Raw genomic sequence first — 20,142 nt, 5'->3', positions numbered from 1 at the left:
AGGAGATGTTGAGACGTGCTGAAAACGTATATTGCAAGCGTATGTTTCAAATGTTTCGGATGTATGCTGCAATTGTTTTAGGTGAATGTTGCAAAAGTAGGTGTGGGGGAGGCATAAGAGTCCTTGTGTTGTTAGGGGGAACCTATAAATAGTGCCAATTGTACAATAGGAAGGGGTGGATGAATAGTGAAACCACCAGTTCGTTATTGCCTTCGCTATTCCATTCGCAACTTGAGAGTTCAGCAATTGCCCGTGTTCGAAGACTTCCGTCTAGAACAACAAGTTTACAGTATTTATTGACGGTTATACACACAGCTGGTACATACTGCACTTCATCACGCACCCTTGACATACTCCGTCTCTGATTCCTGAGCTGATCTACCCTTGCACTCGTAGTAGAACGCGGTCAACGCGCAGTTTTGGAACAACTCAACGGCGGCCATCAGGACGGTGTACAAGACTCCCAGGAGCAGAGCCCCCGACGCCATGTTGCTATGGCCGCATATCTTGGCCTGCCAGTAAATCGGCCTGAACACAGCGGCGAGCCCACTCATCACGGAAACAAAGAGCATGGCACGCCTCCGCCTGCCCTTCACCAGCTGCCACGCCCGCACGACCGCGCCGGCGCCATGGCAGCGCCTAGCTGCAGATTCATCCACGGCCACGACGACGGCGAGCGAGCAGAAGAAGGACAGGAAGATGTAGAAGACGAAGGCGGCGAGGAGGACCAGGCACCCGGCGAGAAACAGCCCGCGGTACCGCCTGAACGCGAGGAAGGCCACGAGGGCGGACGAGGCAAACAGCAGCGCAACGGCGGCGGTCTTGAGCATGCAGACGAAGGCGACCGTCAGCACGGCCCCCTTCAGCTGCTGCTTGGCTCTGCCGAGGAGCGCGCCAAAGGTGTGCACCTCACCGTCACCGGAGTATGTCGTGACGGTGGCGAAGAGGGAGACGAGCTGGATGACAGAGCTAGTGACGTCTACTGACACGAGATAGGCCGCGCCTGCGAGGAAGAGGATCCGGTAGTCCTCCTGCGTCTCTCGGAGGAGGAGAGCGTAGTCCGGGCCTCCGGGGTCGGTGCTCATGAGCGCATCCATGTCGAGCCCGACCTCAAGCTTGATGGGCTCGATGCCAAGCACGTTGGCAACGACAAGGAGAGAGATCCAGGCGACGAGGATCGTGAAGATCGCCACGAAGAGTCTCCGGTTCCTGCCAGGGAGGAGGAGGCCTTCATTAAGGAAGTTCAAGAACGATGGGGTGGTTGAGCTTGGCTTGGTGGCAGCCATGGCTAGAGCTTAGACAGAAAGACGAGAGGAATATCAATGTATTGAGATTATGAGAGGAGAATAACGTTGATGCTTTAAACCTTTATACTGTATTTAAGACGAGGGTTGAGGAGAGAGCGAGGCATTTCGCGATACTGAACTGATCGGTCGGAAAAAAGATGGTGCTACTCCCTAAAAAATGTAAATAGAAGTTAAACAATCTTAAATTAATTTAATTAGATTTATAAAAAGTAGTATTAAGATTTATATATATTTAAATAGGTCTATTTTGAAAACATATTCCATAATCTAGTGATATTTATTACGCATCATAAATTTTATTCATTTTTAAATAGACTGAATTGACACATATTAGTTATACAAAAGTTGATTAAAATTTATTTATTGCAACATCAAAATTAATATTATTTAGTCATTGATTTTAAATAGATTGAATTGACACATATTAATTAGTACTCCCTCTGTTTCAAATTATAATTACGAAGTTTTGACATTTCTAGATATATAGTTTTTCACACCGGCGTCAGAACAGTTTTGTCCTTATCCTTCCATAGAAAAAAAATTATAATTTGTTTATTGTGATTTGTGCTAATAGATATATAGTTTTTAGTATGTATCTAGACATAACCTATATCTAGGTGCGTAACTAAAGCTATGAATTTAGAAAAGCTAAAATATCTTATAATTTGGAACATGAGTAATATTCTAATCGATGTAATTAGTGATTAATAGCACGAATATTATTAGATCATTTCACCTAGTACTGTATTTTTTTTAGGGTGCTGAGGGTATTGGATTCATGCTTTTTAATACAAATGTAGAATGGGGCAGAGAAAAGTAATAGGAAAAGAATTTGGACACATCTATTTAGTGTCTACAATAGAAAGAAATACGAATATGGAAATTCAGATGTAGAAAAGAATATTTCTTTTTTGTTTTGAAAGCATTACTAGATTTAGGGTGCTTTGGCAGCAAGAAACATTCTAGATTCTCAGGAGAATCACTAGGATATATCGTTGTCACTCATTACAAAGAGAGAATTATTTTAAGGAGAATCACTTGAAACCGTTTACCAGCAGTCTAGAGAAATACCCAAAATCTAGTTTTGTAGTTCTTTTTCAAGAATCTAGTGAGCTATGACTCATGAAAGAAACATTTCTAAAGAGAAACTAGATCTGCAACGTTTCTAAGAGAATCTAAAACCCTGCCAAATGCACCTTCATATATCTAATATGAATTGGCGATCAAAACACATATGGATAAAACTTCTAAAAGGTTCTAAAAAAGAAAAAAAAAGGAGTATGAATGGAATAAAACTGAATTGATAAAACAATCCTAGCAAAAAACCATAGACATAGTTTAATTAATGTTGTGTACTCCCTCTGTCAAAAAATGCAACTCTCGTATTTCGAGGAGTCAAATAGTTTAAATTTTGACTAAAATTATATGAAAAAACTAACACTCATATGACAAAATAAGTACCATTAGTTTAGCCATAGAATATAGTTTCATAATAAATTTATTTTGAATACATAAATGTTAATACTATTTATTATAATCTTGGTCAAACTTGAGCTAGTTTAACCGGCACGGTTCCTATAATTGAGTTCTTTGATGATATACCAGGCTTGACGACAATGCGTAAATGCAACGGTTTTTGGCCGGCACAAACGTTTCTTTCTCTGGTAGTGGAGCTCTAAAACCTTGACGACGATGCATAAATGCACGGCCTTATTATTAGCTCAGCTGTGAGCTCAGGCTCAGTTACTTGTTCGATCGTTAACAGAAATGCTGACCAATGCAAGCAGCATGCAGACAAAGAAAATCCATCGAATCTTTCGTAGATCTTGGCTATATATAGCTGTCGTTGGTACTTGGTGGTGCTCTAGTGTGGTTTGTACGGGCGAAACGAACGTTAGGATTCCCGACAAATCAACAAGAGGCAAGGTAAAAACAAAATGTTTTGAGTGTGGGTCATCCATGACGTGGAGCCCAGCTTGCATTGCAGTAGGACATACACTGGCAAAACAACCCTAAATAAAAATTATCGAGGCATCAACCGGGCTTATTGAGAATTGAGTGCAGTACGCTGTCTATTCTCACGTAATTAAAGACCTGTGAAGAAGAAGCTGCTAGACTGCTGAAGCTCAGCAGGCTGTGCAATGTGGGACCCATCGTCCTGTCCTGTCCTGCTCACCACCACTGAACCGAGTTTGGGCCTAGCCTAGTAGTTTCGCTGAAAGCAACAAAGGCTTTTACGTCCCCTCAAAAAAAAAAAAAAAAACCAAAGGCTTTTATGTTTTACCTGGCCGAGCTCTCTCTAGAAGCTTGATGGGCTCGACCGACGCCTAGCTCGTTGGCGACGACAAGGAAAGAGATCCAGGCGACGAGGAGGGCGAAGATGGCCGTGAAGAGTCTCTTCCGGTTCCCGCTAGCTAGGGAGGAGGAAGCCTTTCTTGAGGAAGTTGAAGGACGTACGATGCAGTGTGGCAGCTATGTCTAGAGCTTAGACAGAAAGATGAGGAATGCCGATGTATGTATTGGGATTATATGAGAGGGTCAGGGGACTGACATTGTTGGTTTTAACATTTATTTAAGAAGAGTGTTGAGGAGAGAACAAGGCGTTTGGTCAAAGCAACTTCATAGGAAAATGTGAACAATACATTATTATACATGCATGTCTCGCGCAATTAAAATGAAGAAGCCTGAATTAATCGGTCGATGCCTGCATTTGCATATACATCAGCGACTGATGGGAGGAGCGCGATGATATAAAGCCTATTAGAGCAAGGCCTCTACTTCAGCCACCATAATTAAATATGGGTGGCTAGGCTAAAAGCATAGCTCCTGCATGGCTCCTAGAGCACCCAAATCGAGGTGGACACCCATTCCTAGGGCCTTAGGCCAAGCCCCCAAAGGATGGTTTCCATCCGTTTCTCTCTTGCCAAGCTCTCCGGATGCTGGATCTGCTCCCTGGCAGCACGCCCTCCCCCGGTTGTCTACCACCGTCAGCAGCACCCACTCGATCCAACATCCAGTGGCGAGGTAGAGCTCATGGCCGGCTCCTCTCGTCACGCTCATGGCTGGCGGCGAGGTAGAGGTGGCGGCTAGGTCCTCTCGTCGAGCTCATAGACGCGATGAGGTAGAGGTCACAGTCAGGACCTTACTTCTCGCGTCACACTCATAGCCGGGTGCCCGCTCCTCTCATCGGCACTCCTACGCTCGCGGCCAGGGCAATCCCTACTCCACGTGTCATTCTCACGGCCGGCGGTGAGGTAGAGGTCGTGGCCGGGTCCTCGGTTCTCGTGTCGCGCTCGTAGCTGCGTACCCGCTCCTCTCGTCGGCGCTCCTTCGCTTGCGGCCGGGTTCCCTGAACTCCCGCGCACGCAGCCAGGTCCGTTCCTGCTCTTCTCCCTTTCCTCATCGGCGGCATCTACACCCACATCTGTCGAGGCATCGTCCGCTTCCCCACCAGCAATCGATTTCGTTCGCTCCCCCACCGGCGTTAGTCGGTTTCTTTCTTTTGGCTGAGTGAGTCTATGATGAGGGGGTCCCATGTGTCATTCCTTGAGAGAATGAATTTGAGGGCTCTATATTTTGAGGGTCACTGTTGGAGCTCAATCTAGAAAACAGAGACCCCAAATGTGGGGGAGGGCCCAAATGAAAACTAGAGACCCTGTTTTGAGGGCTATTGCTGGAGTTATGTTTGGTTGGTGACCAAAACGTGCCACGCCAAAGGTTCCGCTTGCCACAGTTCTTCGGCAGCTGTTTGGTTCATTGCCACAGCTATGGCACGCCACACTTTCTTAGCACCTTGCCACACATGTGATATACTCATTTTCATGCCAAACCTTGCTAGAAGTGTGGCTTCGATTTTATTCGCCACATTTTCTGTGGCAGCCACAATTTGCCGAAGGTTAGGCGTGGCATGGTTTGGTCACCAACGAAACAGGGCTCTTATGGTACCTGATTTTAAAAATCTGACCTCCTTCCAATCCCCCTCGGCCGTCATTAACCGGTCTTTAGCACCCATTGAGTTACTATCTCCATCACAAAAAGCATGATGCTACTCCCTCCATCTCAAAAAATCATAAGTATTGTTTATGGAGGAGCCAAACAATATTCACTTGATTTTATTAGGTTTATAGAAAAATAGTATTAATATTTATATCTTCAAATAGGTTTACTATGAAACATATCCATAATTAATGTAGTGATAATTATAATGCTTTGTAAATTAGCAAATTATATATTTGGTTAAATTTGGGATATATTGATTTGTTTGGAAGCGAGACTTCTATTTTGCTAGAGAGGGAGTAGGTTGATTTTATCTAGGTTTAAAATGTAGATGCATGTAGGGGTGAAAATGGTAGATGAAGATATGAAATATTCGAATCAAGTGGTATATCATGTACACGACACTAATTAAAATATGTCTTTACTTTTTTTCTAGGATTGTTTTATCAATTCATTTTTATTCCATTTCTACCGTGGAAAAAGTTCCTTTTTTAGAACCTTCTAGAGTTCTATCCATATGTGTTTTGATGGCCAAATTGTATTATATATACTTGGATGCATTTAGCACTTATCAGGGTAATGGCGAGCAACACTTTGCAAAATAGAAAGAGAGATCACGTTTGGTCAAAACTAAATGTGATTGGCCTTTTGGGACAGATGCAACGGTAATGGCGAGCACAAGAAGATAGATCAATGAAGAGGGTCTAGGGTAAAGAGATTCTGCTACAAAGTAGAGCTGAAGCAATTATCCCTAGCAGAGTCATTAAAAAGTGTATTGACGTCGGATTGATCCTGGGTTAGCTAGGGCTAGATCACCCAGGTCGCCATGGACCAAAGAACGCAGCGAGTATCACACTTACGTCAAGAAGAACAAAGAGGTTTACAAGCAAACCACCAATGGATAGCTATCGTGCTTGCGTGACGAAGAACGACTAGTTTTCGGATAAACTAGCAAACGAACCGTCGAAGATCTCGTCCAGGAGGAACCCCGTGAGGGCAAGGACGTCACTGGGTTTCCCTAGGTCGACCAGGAAGCCTAGGGCGCCATCCTTGGTCATCCAATCAAATGATGAACAACAACATAGATGTTGGAAGAGATTAGGGCACAAGAGAAGTAAAATTGATTGTAATTTGATCGATTGTTTGTGTTGGGCATCTGAATCGGCCGTTCGCTCGACTCCAAATGGGGAAAACCGAGCGGGCTGGATAAAATTTGGACCAGGCCTGTCATGGGCTTGGCCTGTTTGAAGAGCGGGCCCAATGTGTTGCAACGGCTCTATTGATGGCGAAATGCAGGCATATCCCTATGGCCTCTGCTCCATTGTTTCACCGTTCTAAAAAAACAAAGACCTCCTTTCAGAATGACACAATACAAAGAGTCAACGACCAATAATCTCAAAAAAAAAAGAGAGAGTCAAAGACCAACATACAGTGCGAAGTACGTCCATTATCAGTAGTATAGTGCCACAACATACAAACTTGAACAGTTCGATTGTAATGTATATGGGTTCAGTCGAAAAAAATAAATAAGAGGTCCTCTCATTTCGATTAGGTCCACTGCTCCACTGTACTGCATGCTGATGAAAATGGTTGTCGAATTACAAATAAGAGTTCTACAGTCTACAGGAAGCTTTGGCAACTGATCAACGAGTAACAAATTCTAAATTCCCGGCGAACATGTCCAGGGCTCACGGGTCAGGAGTCCAGCGCAGGAGAGTAGCTAGGCCACGGGCGCGGGCACAGTCAGCGACTAACGTCGAGAACGAGGCCAACGACGAGTACACCTCGGGCGCCGGCATCGCGAGTGACGTCTGCAACGACGCCGACGAGGAGGACGCCTGGAGCGCGGGCGTCGCCACTGACGTCTGCGACGACGGTGACGTCAAGTTTACCACTTCTTCTCCTCCTCCATCTGCTGCTGGATCAAGGAGTCGTCGAGAAGCATGCCCGCGAACGCCGCCATGGCGATGTCTGCGTCAGCGACATGAACGACGTGATCTCCCCACTGCTGCTGAAGATGATCCTTGCGCGCCTCCTCGTGGTTAGATAATCTACTGCTAACTTAAGGGAAGGCAGCGCCGAAAGACCTCCTGCCGTGATACTGTAGCCGCTGTAGGTGCAGACGCCGCACGGTCACCTGTAGCACTGTAGACACATGCAGTGACCGGCGCAGAGTCAGCCCAGCATGTGCGCTGTATTAGGACTAGATAGATAGAGTTGTATAAATAGAATATCATGGCAACTCAGTAAAGAAAGTTCAGATTTACCATCTCACTGGCTTCGACCAACGCTGGTGTCTTGTATTGTGTGTGCATGCTCTGTTCTCCCTTCTTCTTTTAGCTCCAGCCATAGTGTGTGGGGACGGACAACGTTTGTTCGTGGTCGGCACGGCTAGTGGGTGCTCGACAACACTAGCGGGTACTCGGCAAGACTGGTGAGTGGTTCACTCACCTGAACCAGTGATCCAGTAGGCCAACAAATGGTATCGGAGCCGTACAAGCGCTGTCACCAGACTAACCGCTGGCGATGACGGGCGGTTCGGAGATGGGCGACAGCAGTGGCACTACTGTGGCTGCCAAGCCATGACCGGAGGTCGTTGTTCGCACGGTGCGGGAGATCAGCGGCACCAATTGGCCGACGCTGACTTACACCAACTGTGGAGAGTGGTCGGTGACCATGAAGGTCAAGCTCAGAGCCCGACGGCTCTGGAATATATTTGACAAGGGCACCGACAACGAGAAGGATGACATGTCAGCGCTGGAGGCTATCCTCGCTGATGTACCGGCGGAGTACAGGGAGCCGTTGGGGGTAAAAAGCTCAGCTAAGGAGGCGTGGGAGGCTATTGCGGCGATGCGCGTCGGTTCCGACCACGCAAAGAAGGCGACGGCCCAGCTTCTGAAGCAGGAGTACGCCAACCTCAAGTTCAAGGATGGTGAAATGGTGTAGACTTCTCCCTCCGCCTACAGACGCTCATCAGCAAGCTGAAGAGCCACAGCGTCACCATTGACGAAGTGGAGGTGGTCTCAAAGTACCTCCACTCCATGCCGGCAAAGTACATGCAGGTCCCTCTCTCCATAGAAACGATGCTGGACTTGTCCACCCACACCATTGAGGATGTGATAGGCTATCTGCGGGCAGTGGACGAGCGCTTGGAGCAGCCGACAGCAACGAAGGACAGCAGAAAACTTCTGCTGATGGAAGAGGAGTGGGCTACTCGGAGGAACTCTAGGAAGGCAGCCTCCTCCAGCCGCGGTGGTGATGGCAAGCGCCACGGCAAGGCTTCTTCGAAGAAGAAGAAGCAGGTCGACCCCAACGCCTGTCTGCGTTGCGGGAAGATGGGTTGTTGGGCACGAGAGTGCCCAAACCGCAAGTAGGAGAAGAAGGCTAAAGCTCATCTGGCACAAGCCGATGATGAGGATGAGGCCACTATCCTAATGGCGACATTTTGTGCACTGCACGACATCGAGGCCAAGGAGAGGGAAGAGGCGACGATGGTGGGAGAACCTGGAAAGGCCCTGAAGACCGTCAACCTTGACGAACCACGCGCCCAAGTTCACCTCGGACATGTGGACACTGACTAGGAGCAACGGTGGTATCTGGACTCCGGTGCCAGCAACCACATGACGAGCTCCAAAGCATCCTTCTTCGAGCTCGACAACGATGTTACCAGTATGGTGAAGTTTGGTGACGGCTCAAGGGTGGCTATCCAAGGGTGCAACACCATCATCGTCAGGTGCTGGAACGGGAAGCACCATGCGCTAACGGATGTATATTACATCCCGCAGTTGTGTTCCAGCATCATCAGCATTGGTCAGTTGGATAAGCGTAGTAGTGAGGTACTGATCAAGGAAGGATTCCTCAGGATCAGGGACCGGGAGCAGCGACTTCTTGCCAAGGTGAAGAGGTCCCTAAATCGGTTGTACCTGCTCGACTTAAAGGTAGAGCAGCTGGTGTGCTTAGCGGCAAGGCACTCCGAGGAACCATGGATGTGGCATGCCCGGTTCGGACATCTCAGCTTCGACGCGCTTAGTCGGCTGGAGAAGATGGTCTGAGGGCTTCCCCACATCAAGCACGGAGGCGAGCTGTGTGACAACTGCCTAGCCTGGAAGCAGAGGAGGCTACCTTTCCCAAAGGCGGCCAAGTATCACACAAAGGATGCTCTCGAGCTCATCCACGATGACCTCTGCGGGCCGATCACGCCTGCTACAAACGGTGGTCGGCGGTACTTCCTCCTACTCGTGGATGATTACAGTCGCTACATGTGGCTGCAACTCCTGACGAGCAAGGATGAAGTGGCAGCGGCGATGAAGAAGTTCAAGATGTGCGAGGAGGCCGAGAGCGACAAGAAGCACCGAGTGCTGAGAACTGATCGAGGTGGTGAATTCACTTTGGTGGAGTTCGTTGCATACTGTGCGGATCAGGGTGTGGGGCAACACGACATCATGCCATACTCGTCACAACAGAATGGCATGGTGGAGCGACAGAACCAGATGGTGGTCGACATGGCGCGATCCATGATGAAGGCCAAAGGCATGCCGGCAAGGTTCTAGGGGGAGACGGTGACCACAGTAGTGTTCATCCTCAACCGCGCTCCAACCAAGGCCCTAACAGGCAAGACGCCGTTCGAAGCTTGGTATGGGCGCAAGTCGAGCATGTCCTTCCTCCGGACATTCGGCTGCATCGGCCACGTCAGGAAGATGAAGCCGAACCTCACCAAACTAGAGGATAGGAGCACACCCATGGTGTTCCTAGGCTACGCGGAGGGTACCAAGGCATACCGACGCTATGACCCACATGGAGACAAGGTGCTTGTCTCGCGCGACGTCGTGTTTGACGAGGAAGCAGCTTGGGACTAGAGCAGTCTAAGCACGGGGGAAGCTAGCGGCTTCACCAGCACCTTCATCGTCGAGCACTTGGTCATCCATGGTGGTGGAGATGCTGGGGAAGACATGCCGAGCACTCCGGGAGGAGTGCCGAGTACTCCGGCGGTAGAGCCGAGCACTCCTGCGATAGTGCTGAGCACTTCGGGAGGGATGCCGAGCACTCTAGGAGGAGTGTCAAGCACTCCTAGAGGGATGCCAAGCACGCCAGGAGTGGTGCTAGGAGGTTCTGCAGTGGTGGCAACCACTCCAGGACGGGTGCCGAGCACTCCCATGGCGGAGCCAAGACGTCTTGCGGTGGTACCGACCACTCCAAGACTGAAGCTAGGCACTCCTACAGTATGGTCGAACACTACAGGAGTTATGACGAGCGGTCCAGAAGTAGTGCCGAGCACTACAACCAGGGTGCCGAGCACTCCAGGTGCTGTACCGAGCACTCTGACGGAACAGGGAGCTCCATCGACGCCGATCGAATTTGTCTCACCTCCAAGTGACATCACTGAGTTCGTGGATGCCTTCCACGAAGGTGAGGAGGTGTGGTTCCATAGGCTATACAACATCATCGGTGGTATAGGACCCTCAGGACTGGCTGGTTGGCTGCTTAATGACGCAGAGCTATTGCTAGTCAGTGCAAAGGAACCACCCACATTCGCTGGCCGAGCAGGACGAAACTGGTGACGAGCGATGCCGGAGGAGATGAAGGTGATTAAGGAAAATGAGACTTGGCAGCTCGTCGATCCACCTCTAGGATGTCGTCCAATCTACCTGAAGTTGGTGTACAAGGTCAAATGGGACAAGCTCGGCGCCATTGTCAAGCACAAGGCGCGCCTCGTCGCCCGAGGCTTTGTTCAGCACGAGGGCATAGACTTCAAGGTGGTCTTTGCGCTAGTAGAACGCATGGAGTTGGTCTATTTGCTACTAGCCTTGGCAGCAGCAAAAGACTGGCGCGTCCATCACTTGGACGTTAAATCAGCCTTCCTCAACGGTGAGCTGGCGGAGACGGTCTTCGTTAGGCAATCTCCAGGTTTTGCCGTCAAGGGAGAGGAGCATAGGTGAAAGGTCCTTATGTGGTTTTGGTAATTGAGTGACAACCTAGGTGGACTAATTGTGTTTATGTGAGATACACAGGTGATTAGTCCACAGGTGCATATGTGTGAGCAACATATGCCATGAAGGTGAAAATGGCTTGGAGATGTTGCAAAGCTCACACATGTGATGACGAAGGAGCTCATTGCACATGAGACATGACATTAGTCATGTGATCAAGGTGGAGAAGATCAAGACAAGACTTGGCTTGATGGATCGGTTGCAAGCATGAAGGGCAAGTCAGAGGCTTTGGAGCGATGAACCGCGTGGCGGTGAAACTTAAGCAAGACTTGGCGCCGATGGATGAAGGCAACGGTGAAAAGCAAGTGATGTCAAGATCAATGAACCAATATGATCATGTGATGATATGAAGTGGATCATATCATATCATTGTTGATTATGTTGGTGCATGTGTTGCATCAACATTGGAGGAGATGGAATGGAATGCGCAAGGCAAAGGTATAACCTAGGGCATTTTATTTCACCGGTCATAGGTGTGTAGAGAAGTTGATGAGGTAGAATCATGCAGGCCATAGAAACAACAATAGACTCGATGACCCTAACTTATTACTAATACTAGTGGGGCATGAGGCAAAATCATGTAGGCCATAATACAATAATAAGATCATGGGGCTAACACATCTTTCAACCTATCTTTACTTCAACGATCTAGTGACGCGAACTATTCATGAAAGCACTCGATATCGGCTAAAACAGTCGATTCAGGCATAGCGCACAGTTAAGGTCATGTCTTATCAGGAATAGATCTACCAAATAACAATCCCCACTCCACGGTGCTAACAGTGGGGTGTGAGGCAGAATCACACAGGAACATGCCTTAACCGTATGCTATGCACGATTAATGTTGACATAAAACGGCCGATATAACATAACTCATCATTTAAGATGCAAATTAGACCAGTTTTATATTAACAAACGATGGGTTAAACAAAATATAAGGCCGATCTAGATCAATCCCAATTGGGCGAAGTGATATTGCTGTAATTAGATAAATAATGGAAGCAATAAGCAATATCGGTAACTTAATGAATCTACCCGAAGGAACGCCACCCTTAGATAGAGCCGATAACTTGACCTTAATCTAGTTCGAGCAGTGGTGGTCAATCGGATTGATGCAGCCGTACTTAAACTAGACAAGAGTCGATAACTAGCTTATACCAAAGTCGCAATGGGGGTCGACCGGATCGATGCAGCTATACAAACAGAAGTATAAACCATGACGGTACTTACAGACAAGCAGTGGAGGTCAATCGGATCGATGCAGCCATACTTACTGAAGAACTCACCGAGATCTACTCTACTCCTACTCCTAAGGGGTGGCCGGAGCCAAAAAAAGTAAATGACTTGTATTGGATTGATTGTGTATTTTTTACAATAGCGGGGCTTTGATATTTATACCCGGGACCTACGCATGACTCTTATCTAAGCACGATTCATCACAATCTTTGACCCTAGAGAAAACATTCCTAATTTAAGATAACTTGGACTCTAATCTTTCCCTTTTTGTAGAGTCCAACATGTCTTGTCCCGGCGCCAATCATAGCCTTTGTCGTTATCTGCTGGCGCTATCTGAAGAAAGCTGATTCCAGTTTTGCATTTGAATCAGCTAATACCGACCTATACGCGATTGATTCCTTGACGACACGATCTTAAGATCTTTTAAGTCCCTATGACTCTTCTTCTAAATTTTGGTGTAAACAACATGCATTCAAACAAGGTTGGAATGAATGTTTAGCTTCCTTTGGCACCATCGTTCATTGGAGAATAAAGAGTTCACTCCAAGTTGAATTGTACATGCAAGTTGAATTGGTCATGTCCCGCTACTCGTTACATGACGAACAACAACCATTGTACATTCAGATTAATGGACGAATAAAAATCATTGTACACCATGGAATATGTTTTGATCCAAAGATGGTGCAATAAGTTGAATTTACCAAGATTGTATGCAAAACGTCCTCAGAGCATTCATCATTGTATTCCCCATTGTATTCACCATTGTATTCACCATGTCACTTTCCCATTGCGTATCATCCGGTGATCGTGTCATCCTACTTCAGATTGCTTTGACAAAGTGATCTAGTGCTGCTATATAGTGAGAGACGTATAATATGACTTGTAAGCGCACTGTGTGTGGTACGTCCAACTCAATCTCGATGGTGTAGCCCAAATGGACACCGCTTGGGTTTCGCAGGCGACACTAGCTAAGGAGACAGCGGTTGCAGTCCCTGAGGTGCAACGCTTCCCTTCAATGTTTGCCTGATTATTTAATCGGCCTCACTCATCTTTCACCGCACACCACTATGAAAACCCCAAACTCCTCCGTCATACTGTAGAGGAAACCCCAATCTCCTCCACCATAATCTGCTTCACCGGCACTCCTCCAACAACTCCTCTAGCGATGGCCGATTTTTTGCTGCCATGGTATGACTCCTCCAGCGAGGAACACTCGTCGCCGCCGCTCCTCTCATCAGAGATCGATATAAGCAGCTACTGTGACCCCGATGAGGGGTGGTCAAACGACGAACTCTACACCCTCTTTGGTGAAGAGCCAGAGCCGATGGAGGAGGACGAGGAGGAGGATGAAAAGGAGGAAGAGGAAGAGGATGAGGAGGACGACGGGGATGAGGACGACGATGATGGTTGCGCCAACAATGGCGGCGATAGCGGTGATGAGGCCACTCCTCCAGCAAAGAGGCAAAGAATGAATGCGGATCCTCCGGTGCCAAGGATTCATATTAGTTTAGTATAGGTGGTCCTATTGTGCAGTCTAATCTAGTAAGTTAGTTTTAATTAGTTCAAAATGAAGTAGTTATGTTTGGTACTTTTGTGCAGTCTAATCTAGTAAGTTAGTTCGAAATGCAGTCTAATCTAGTAAGCTTGGAGGGGGAAAATCATCAATCTAGTAAGTTTAGTGTAATTACTTGGTAATCCAATACCAATGTGTGCTACTTTTGTAATCTAGTAGCTTGGAGCTTCTGGAAAGAATGAAATGAAGACATATCTGAGAACAGTGTGTTGAGTTCATGGATTCATTCATGTTAATGGCTTGGGTTTTCTAGAATGAACGAAATGGAGTCATCTTTGACAGCAAAGTTATATTTTATTAACTCATGGCTAGAACAAAGATTGTAATTGAACTAATCTTTTTTGTTTGCTTCTTTGTCCCTTAACCAGCCTCCTTGATTTCCCCCTTTTTGTAATTAGGCATGTTGGTTCCAAACACCCTGCTCAGATTCCTTTCCTATGTTTTTATTTCCTTCATTTTTTCTATGGAAAACCTTTGTTCCAAACAGAGCCTAATTAAGGTGAAGTGTGGCAAATTGTGGATAGCAACCAAATAGGAAAGTTTAGTAGGGGTGCAAGCCACACCTGTTTACTAAAAATAAACAAACAAACAAACTTCTCTTGAAAACTATCGTTCCACAGGATCCATATATCCTTCAACACAATTTTTGGCCATAAGATTACATCAAATCTTCAACGCAACACATTGAACATCAACAAACAACACGCCCTGAGATTACATCAATCCTTGATAACAACACATTGAACATCAACAAACAACACGCCTTGAGATTACATCAATCCTTGAGCACAACAAATTGAACATCAACAAACAAGGTTGAGTTAATTAGCCTAGACCTAGAAATAGTACATTTATTATGAATAAACATGGTTCAGCTAATAATTTTTGCTCCTCTGTTACCACAAATGAAGATAATAGCAAGTACAGATACAACACTATTTGAAAAGATACATTACTGCAACCACAACCGTAGCACCAACCACTAGGGTGAAAAGCCTAACAATTGTAAGCAAGGATTGCACTACGTTTGCCTCAGCAGGCACCAATCTCTGTGTTGTTGAATCTACTTCTTAATTTTCCCTAACTCGTGCATGAGAATCTGGAGAATCTGCTTGTCCAGGTTCTGGATGAATCACAACCCTACCTATTTTCACTAGTTTTTTCAGATAGTCTCGTTGCCATTCATAAAACTTGCGTCTAGGTCGGACCTATACAAAATCAAGGGAAACAAAAAAATAGATGCACTCAAGTAACCAGATCCAATCTGTGACTGCATCCAACCAAAACAAGAGATGAGCATATGCTTACCCAGGGATTATTCCTTAGGCATTTGAAGAACATATGACCAGGATTAGTGTTAGTCTTCGACTGAAGCTCAATCACCCTCCCCATCCTGCACTTGTCGCAAATAATTAGAGGGAGGCCCGTCTCTTCACCAACATCGTCTTCTTCTGCATACGGCGACCTCCGAGGATGTCTGCTCTGTGACAACAAGCAATCCATCTAATGAGACATGATGTTGCCAGAAGCAGGGGAACAAAGAGGAGAGGAGCAGGGGGGCGAGAGCAGTGGTTGATGTCTAGGGCAACAAACCCTAGCACAAAGGGGAAGAAAGCCGAGGCTGTTATAGAATAACGGCCAACGGCTGATTTTACCGTTGTATTGTACCGTTGCAAACTGGAAGGACATTTTTGTCTTTGCTCATGCCCCAACATCAAAACAGACCTAGCACCGCGTCTATCCAACATTGTATGCTCTTCCATGTCTACCATCTTTGCAGTATCATACGGTTCTTGATGCAATTATATGTCCACATTTGGCGGTCATGGAAATGAAACAACACCACTGAGCAGCCATGAAACGACGGTGATGATAAAGTATCTACACCGGCTGCTCTGACGCATCGACGGTGATATTCAATAGCTATAAAATAGCGCTCAGGCGGGAGGGGAAATGCCTCCCACAAAATTTCCTTTCCACACCCTCCCCTCAAGCAAAATGCTCTCCTCAGGTTCGAGATGCTCCCATCCCCGCTCATCCTCGAGCTGCCCCTGAGGCCATGGAGCATCAACCTCAGCTCTCGCTAGGGGTCTTCTCATCCACCAGCGCAAGGGCCTCCGGTGAATGGTGCTGTGAGCGCGAGGGATGGTGGAGAGCGGGCGGGGTGGACAGGTAGCTCGACGGCGAGTGTTGGACAGGAGCATCTAGAACCTGAGGGCACGGGGTGTCGACCTCTTCTCTATCTAGGGGTCCTTCCATCCACCGTCGGAAGGGCCTCTGACGAATAGTGCTACGAGCGAAAGGGATGGCGGAGACCGGGCGGGTTGGAAGGGCAGCTCAACGGTGAGCGGTGGACAGGAGCATCTAGAACCTGAGGCCATGGGGCATCGACCTCGCCTCTCACTGAGGGTCCCCCCATCTGCCGATGCGACCTCATGGCGGTCACGTTCGGCTACCCACCCACCGTCCCACATGGTACCTCTAAGGTAATCAAAATTAATTAGCTTTAGAATTGTGGATTTTATTTTAATTTCCCTTTTGAATGCTGTGGATGTTCTCAAATTGTTGTTAGGACATGCTATATTTTAGGTGCTTGAAATATAGCATTTGTTCAGGCGACAGCTAACAACCATCAGATCTCCATCCAATGGTCCAAATCTATTAGCACAAATCACAATAAACAAATTACAATTTTTTTCTCTAGAAGGACAAAGACAAAATAGCTGAGGCGCCTAAACTATTGGAATTGTGTTAATTTTGGGTTAAAAACTTATGTGGTGTATTCTAAAATTGTATATATGGTCTATTGCGGTACTTAGCTTGTTCGTCGATAGAGAGAGTTCATATACGGAATATGTTGACCCCGTGCACATCGTTTTTTCTTAGGACTTATTCTACCAAATTAGGGGATGATGTACACTACAAATGAAGTAGCAGCGGCTGATGGTTTTGCTGGAATCATCACACTCAACCTAGAATCAAATGACAAGGATGGTAATCCGTGTGCATATCCGTAGCAGTTGTTTCTAGGAACAATCTTATAGCCTGAGTATTGTGTAGGCACCCATGGTTAGTGTAACACCTCTGGTGTTTTGACCTAGCACTAAAACTTGACATGTCATCATATGCATTGCAAAGCATTCATAAAGTAGAAAATTTTGAATGCATTCACTAAATAAGCTTTATTTCATAAGTTGTTATTTTATGTGTGATGTGATTCAAACTCTAAATAAAGATCATGACCACAAGAGTCAAATTTCATGTGATCATGTGACACCATGTGTCATTTGACTCAAATAACCCTAATGGGCCATGTTACTGGTCAAAAATCAAAGTTAAAGTAAGAAGGTAAACAAATCAAATTTGAATTCAAATTCAAATCATAAAAGTCCTTTTTGCCCCTTTTGCCTAATTCAAAATCCATTTGGAATTTGGGGTCGTGACAAAAAGAAAAGTTAAAGATTATTTTATAAGGATCAACTTTGGTATTCAAAGCTTTTAAAGTTTACATATAAAATTTGGAGTAATTTTGAAATGATTCAAATGCTCAAATGTACCTCAAATTCAAATTTCAAAATAGAGGTATAATTTGAAAATATTCCTTGAAACAAAGTTGTAGAGTTTGAAAAGTTGAGCAACTTTCATTTTTGGAGATTTTCAACTTTTATAGAAAAATTGGGAGTAATTTGTAAAATGAACTCAGTGGCAAATCTGTAAATACTTCAAAAATCAAGTTGGCAACAGGGCGTCACCGCCCCACCGCCGGCGTCCTTTCTCCGGCCTTCCAGGCGCGCCCGTGGCCACCTTCGGCTTCGCGCTGGCATGGGCAGCACACTACGTGTCGATCCCGCGTGCTCCTGGCCGCGCTAAAGCCCAGACAGCGTCAATTGCTTTTCTTCCTTCCCTCTGTTTTCCCGACGCCGCCGCCTCAACTCCGGCGAGCCCCTCTTGCTCCCTCAGCGCAAGATAGCCCTGAAAACACAGTGTTCCAGTTCAGCCTACTCCTTGCACCTCTGACCGACCTATTGCTACCGCTTGATTTTGCCGAGAGCTCATTGTCCACGTTCATCTTCCTCGTAGCCGGCGACCTCAACCGAAACTCCGATTCACCGCGGCCAGCATCATCCGGTGAGCTGTTGCCCTTGCTTGTTGACTCTATGGCTTCGTCTCGATGCTGTAGTGCTTATTCCACTCTTGCCAGCTCGTTTTGCCCACTGCAGTCGCTGGAACGCCATCGTCGATGAGGTCCGCTCAGCTGTGATCACTGTCACCGTCGAAACGCATCACCATAGCTTCTCTAGTCTCGCTCGTTGCTTCAACATATTCGGGGTGAGCCACTGATGCTTCCTGAACTCTTTGTTTCACCGTTACCGGTCTTGTTTCGCCGGCGTAACACTGTCGTGCCACCGCATCTGCCATGGCCGGCGTCAGCCTTGTTCCGTGTTGTGATCAACCTCCGAAATACCATAGATTGATGCGCCTAGTTCTTGTGAACGTGTTGGTACTTTGGCCGTCGCTGTTGGGCTCACTGTCGGCGAGTTAGCGTCGGTCAGCGTCATCGATGCCACGGTCAAAGCCAGAGGTTAGTGATGACATGTGGGGGCCGGATGTCAGTGTGAGAGAGAGAGAGAGTGAATAGTGAGTTTTGATATTTTTCTAGATTTTGAATAGTGCTAAAACTTTGGGAATTTGTAGGAAAATAATCATAGCTCCAAAAATTCTGAAAATTTGTGTGTAGCTTCTGTACATGTTCTAGTATGGTTTAAAAATATGAAACTTGAAATTGGAATAAAATTTTAATGTTCAAATATTCAGTCCATTAATTGATAAATGCAATTTCTATGATTTTTGTAAGCCACTGTATAATTCCAAAACTTATGAAATTTGTTTTGGTACACTAATTTGTCATGAGGAAGCTTACATAAAATTTTGAGGTCATTTGGAACAAGTTCATTTTTGGTCTTATTTCCAAATTAATTCAAAAATAAATAAAAGCAAACCCTAAATGTTTGATTAGTGTTGTTTTGATCATGTTTTGTGATCAGTAGGGTTTCAAGATCAGTTTGGTCAACTCACATGTGTGGTTCTTGATGGTAGAATTGCAAGTTGGTTTTGTTGGCTTGCAACTATACCGTGAAAAACAGTTGTATTCAAAGTGTTGTTATATTTCACGTACCATGACAGCATCATGTTTACATTATCATCATGTTAAAGCATATGTTATCATTTCGTGTAGAACCTGAGAGTGAAATGATTCTAGTTGAGCAAGTTCTGGAAGAATCCCCGGTTGTCACGGGATTAGATAATTGTGGTACTGATCCGGAACCTGAGATCGTCAAGGAAGGCAAGCCCCGATTATGCATGAAACCATTACCTTGTTTACTTTGAAAAGTTTATCACCTATGTTACCTATTGCATTAAATTGATTTATTCAGATATTACCTACTCGATGCATTGCCTACCTTGTTAATTGTTTACCATCCTTGAAGATGATTTCATTTACAAAGGCGTAGAATGCTTAGTATGATTATGGTAGGTTTTCAAAGTAAAAGTTTCGGTACAATCAAAGATGGCATACTGGCCAAAGAAAGAAAGAAGATAGAATGAACTAGAGACTAGTCAGGTGACTTATCTTGAATTTTTGGGTAATGTTGTCGACTATGTCGCTTAAAGGCCACTCATTGTGGATCTTCTGAATGAGACACTTTGTAGTACTGGTCACATACTCCAGTAAGCCTACTTCGGCTAATCCGATACTAAGCCGAATGCCCATGCACTGGGAGTGGAGAGATGGCAGGAGTAGCGTGTACCCTCGTGGCTAGAATGTGGCCGGATTTGAGGTGTGTTGTGCTCTCGGGTGGCGTGGAGACGGCTTAGTATAGGAGGATCCGGTAGCGAGGTTGATATATGCAAGATTAAGTTCTACATATGTCGTGTGATAAGGAATCCCCAGCTGGGACTTGAATCAATTTGAATTGCCGGTGCTCCACGGATATGGAGACTCGATTCATTACAGAAGCAATGCAGGACTGGTGAATTACTA

General features: G+C 46.1%; 2 protein-coding genes across 2 annotated transcripts; one reads left to right on the top strand and one right to left on the bottom strand.

Annotated features, from left to right (window-relative positions):
- Window positions 1-335: 335 nt before the first annotated feature.
- LOC136489116 (uncharacterized) lies at window positions 336-1,286 on the bottom strand. Its single transcript, XM_066485838.1, has one exon. The coding sequence runs from the start codon at window positions 1,284-1,286 to the stop codon at window positions 336-338; it is 951 nt and encodes a 316-aa protein (XP_066341935.1).
- A 7,637-nt stretch (window positions 1,287-8,923) lies between these two features.
- Window positions 8,924-9,355, top strand: LOC136489115 (uncharacterized). The gene has a single exon (XM_066485837.1). The coding sequence runs from the start codon at window positions 8,924-8,926 to the stop codon at window positions 9,353-9,355; it is 432 nt and encodes a 143-aa protein (XP_066341934.1).
- Window positions 9,356-20,142: the final 10,787 nt, after the last annotated feature.

Source organism: Miscanthus floridulus, chromosome 10, assembly GCF_019320115.1.
Source record: "Miscanthus floridulus cultivar M001 chromosome 10, ASM1932011v1, whole genome shotgun sequence".
In the NCBI taxonomy this organism is placed as follows: domain Eukaryota; kingdom Viridiplantae; phylum Streptophyta; class Magnoliopsida; order Poales; family Poaceae; genus Miscanthus; species Miscanthus floridulus.
The sequence above is the reverse complement of the archived record's forward strand: the minus strand, read 5'-3'. Positions and strand labels throughout refer to the sequence as shown.

Coding starts and splice junctions, on each gene's coding strand:
- LOC136489116 (XM_066485838.1), bottom strand. CDS start 1,286: ATGGCTGCCACCAAGCCAAGCTCAACCACCCCATCGTTCTTGAACTTC.
- LOC136489115 (XM_066485837.1), top strand. CDS start 8,924: ATGACGAGCTCCAAAGCATCCTTCTTCGAGCTCGACAACGATGTTACC.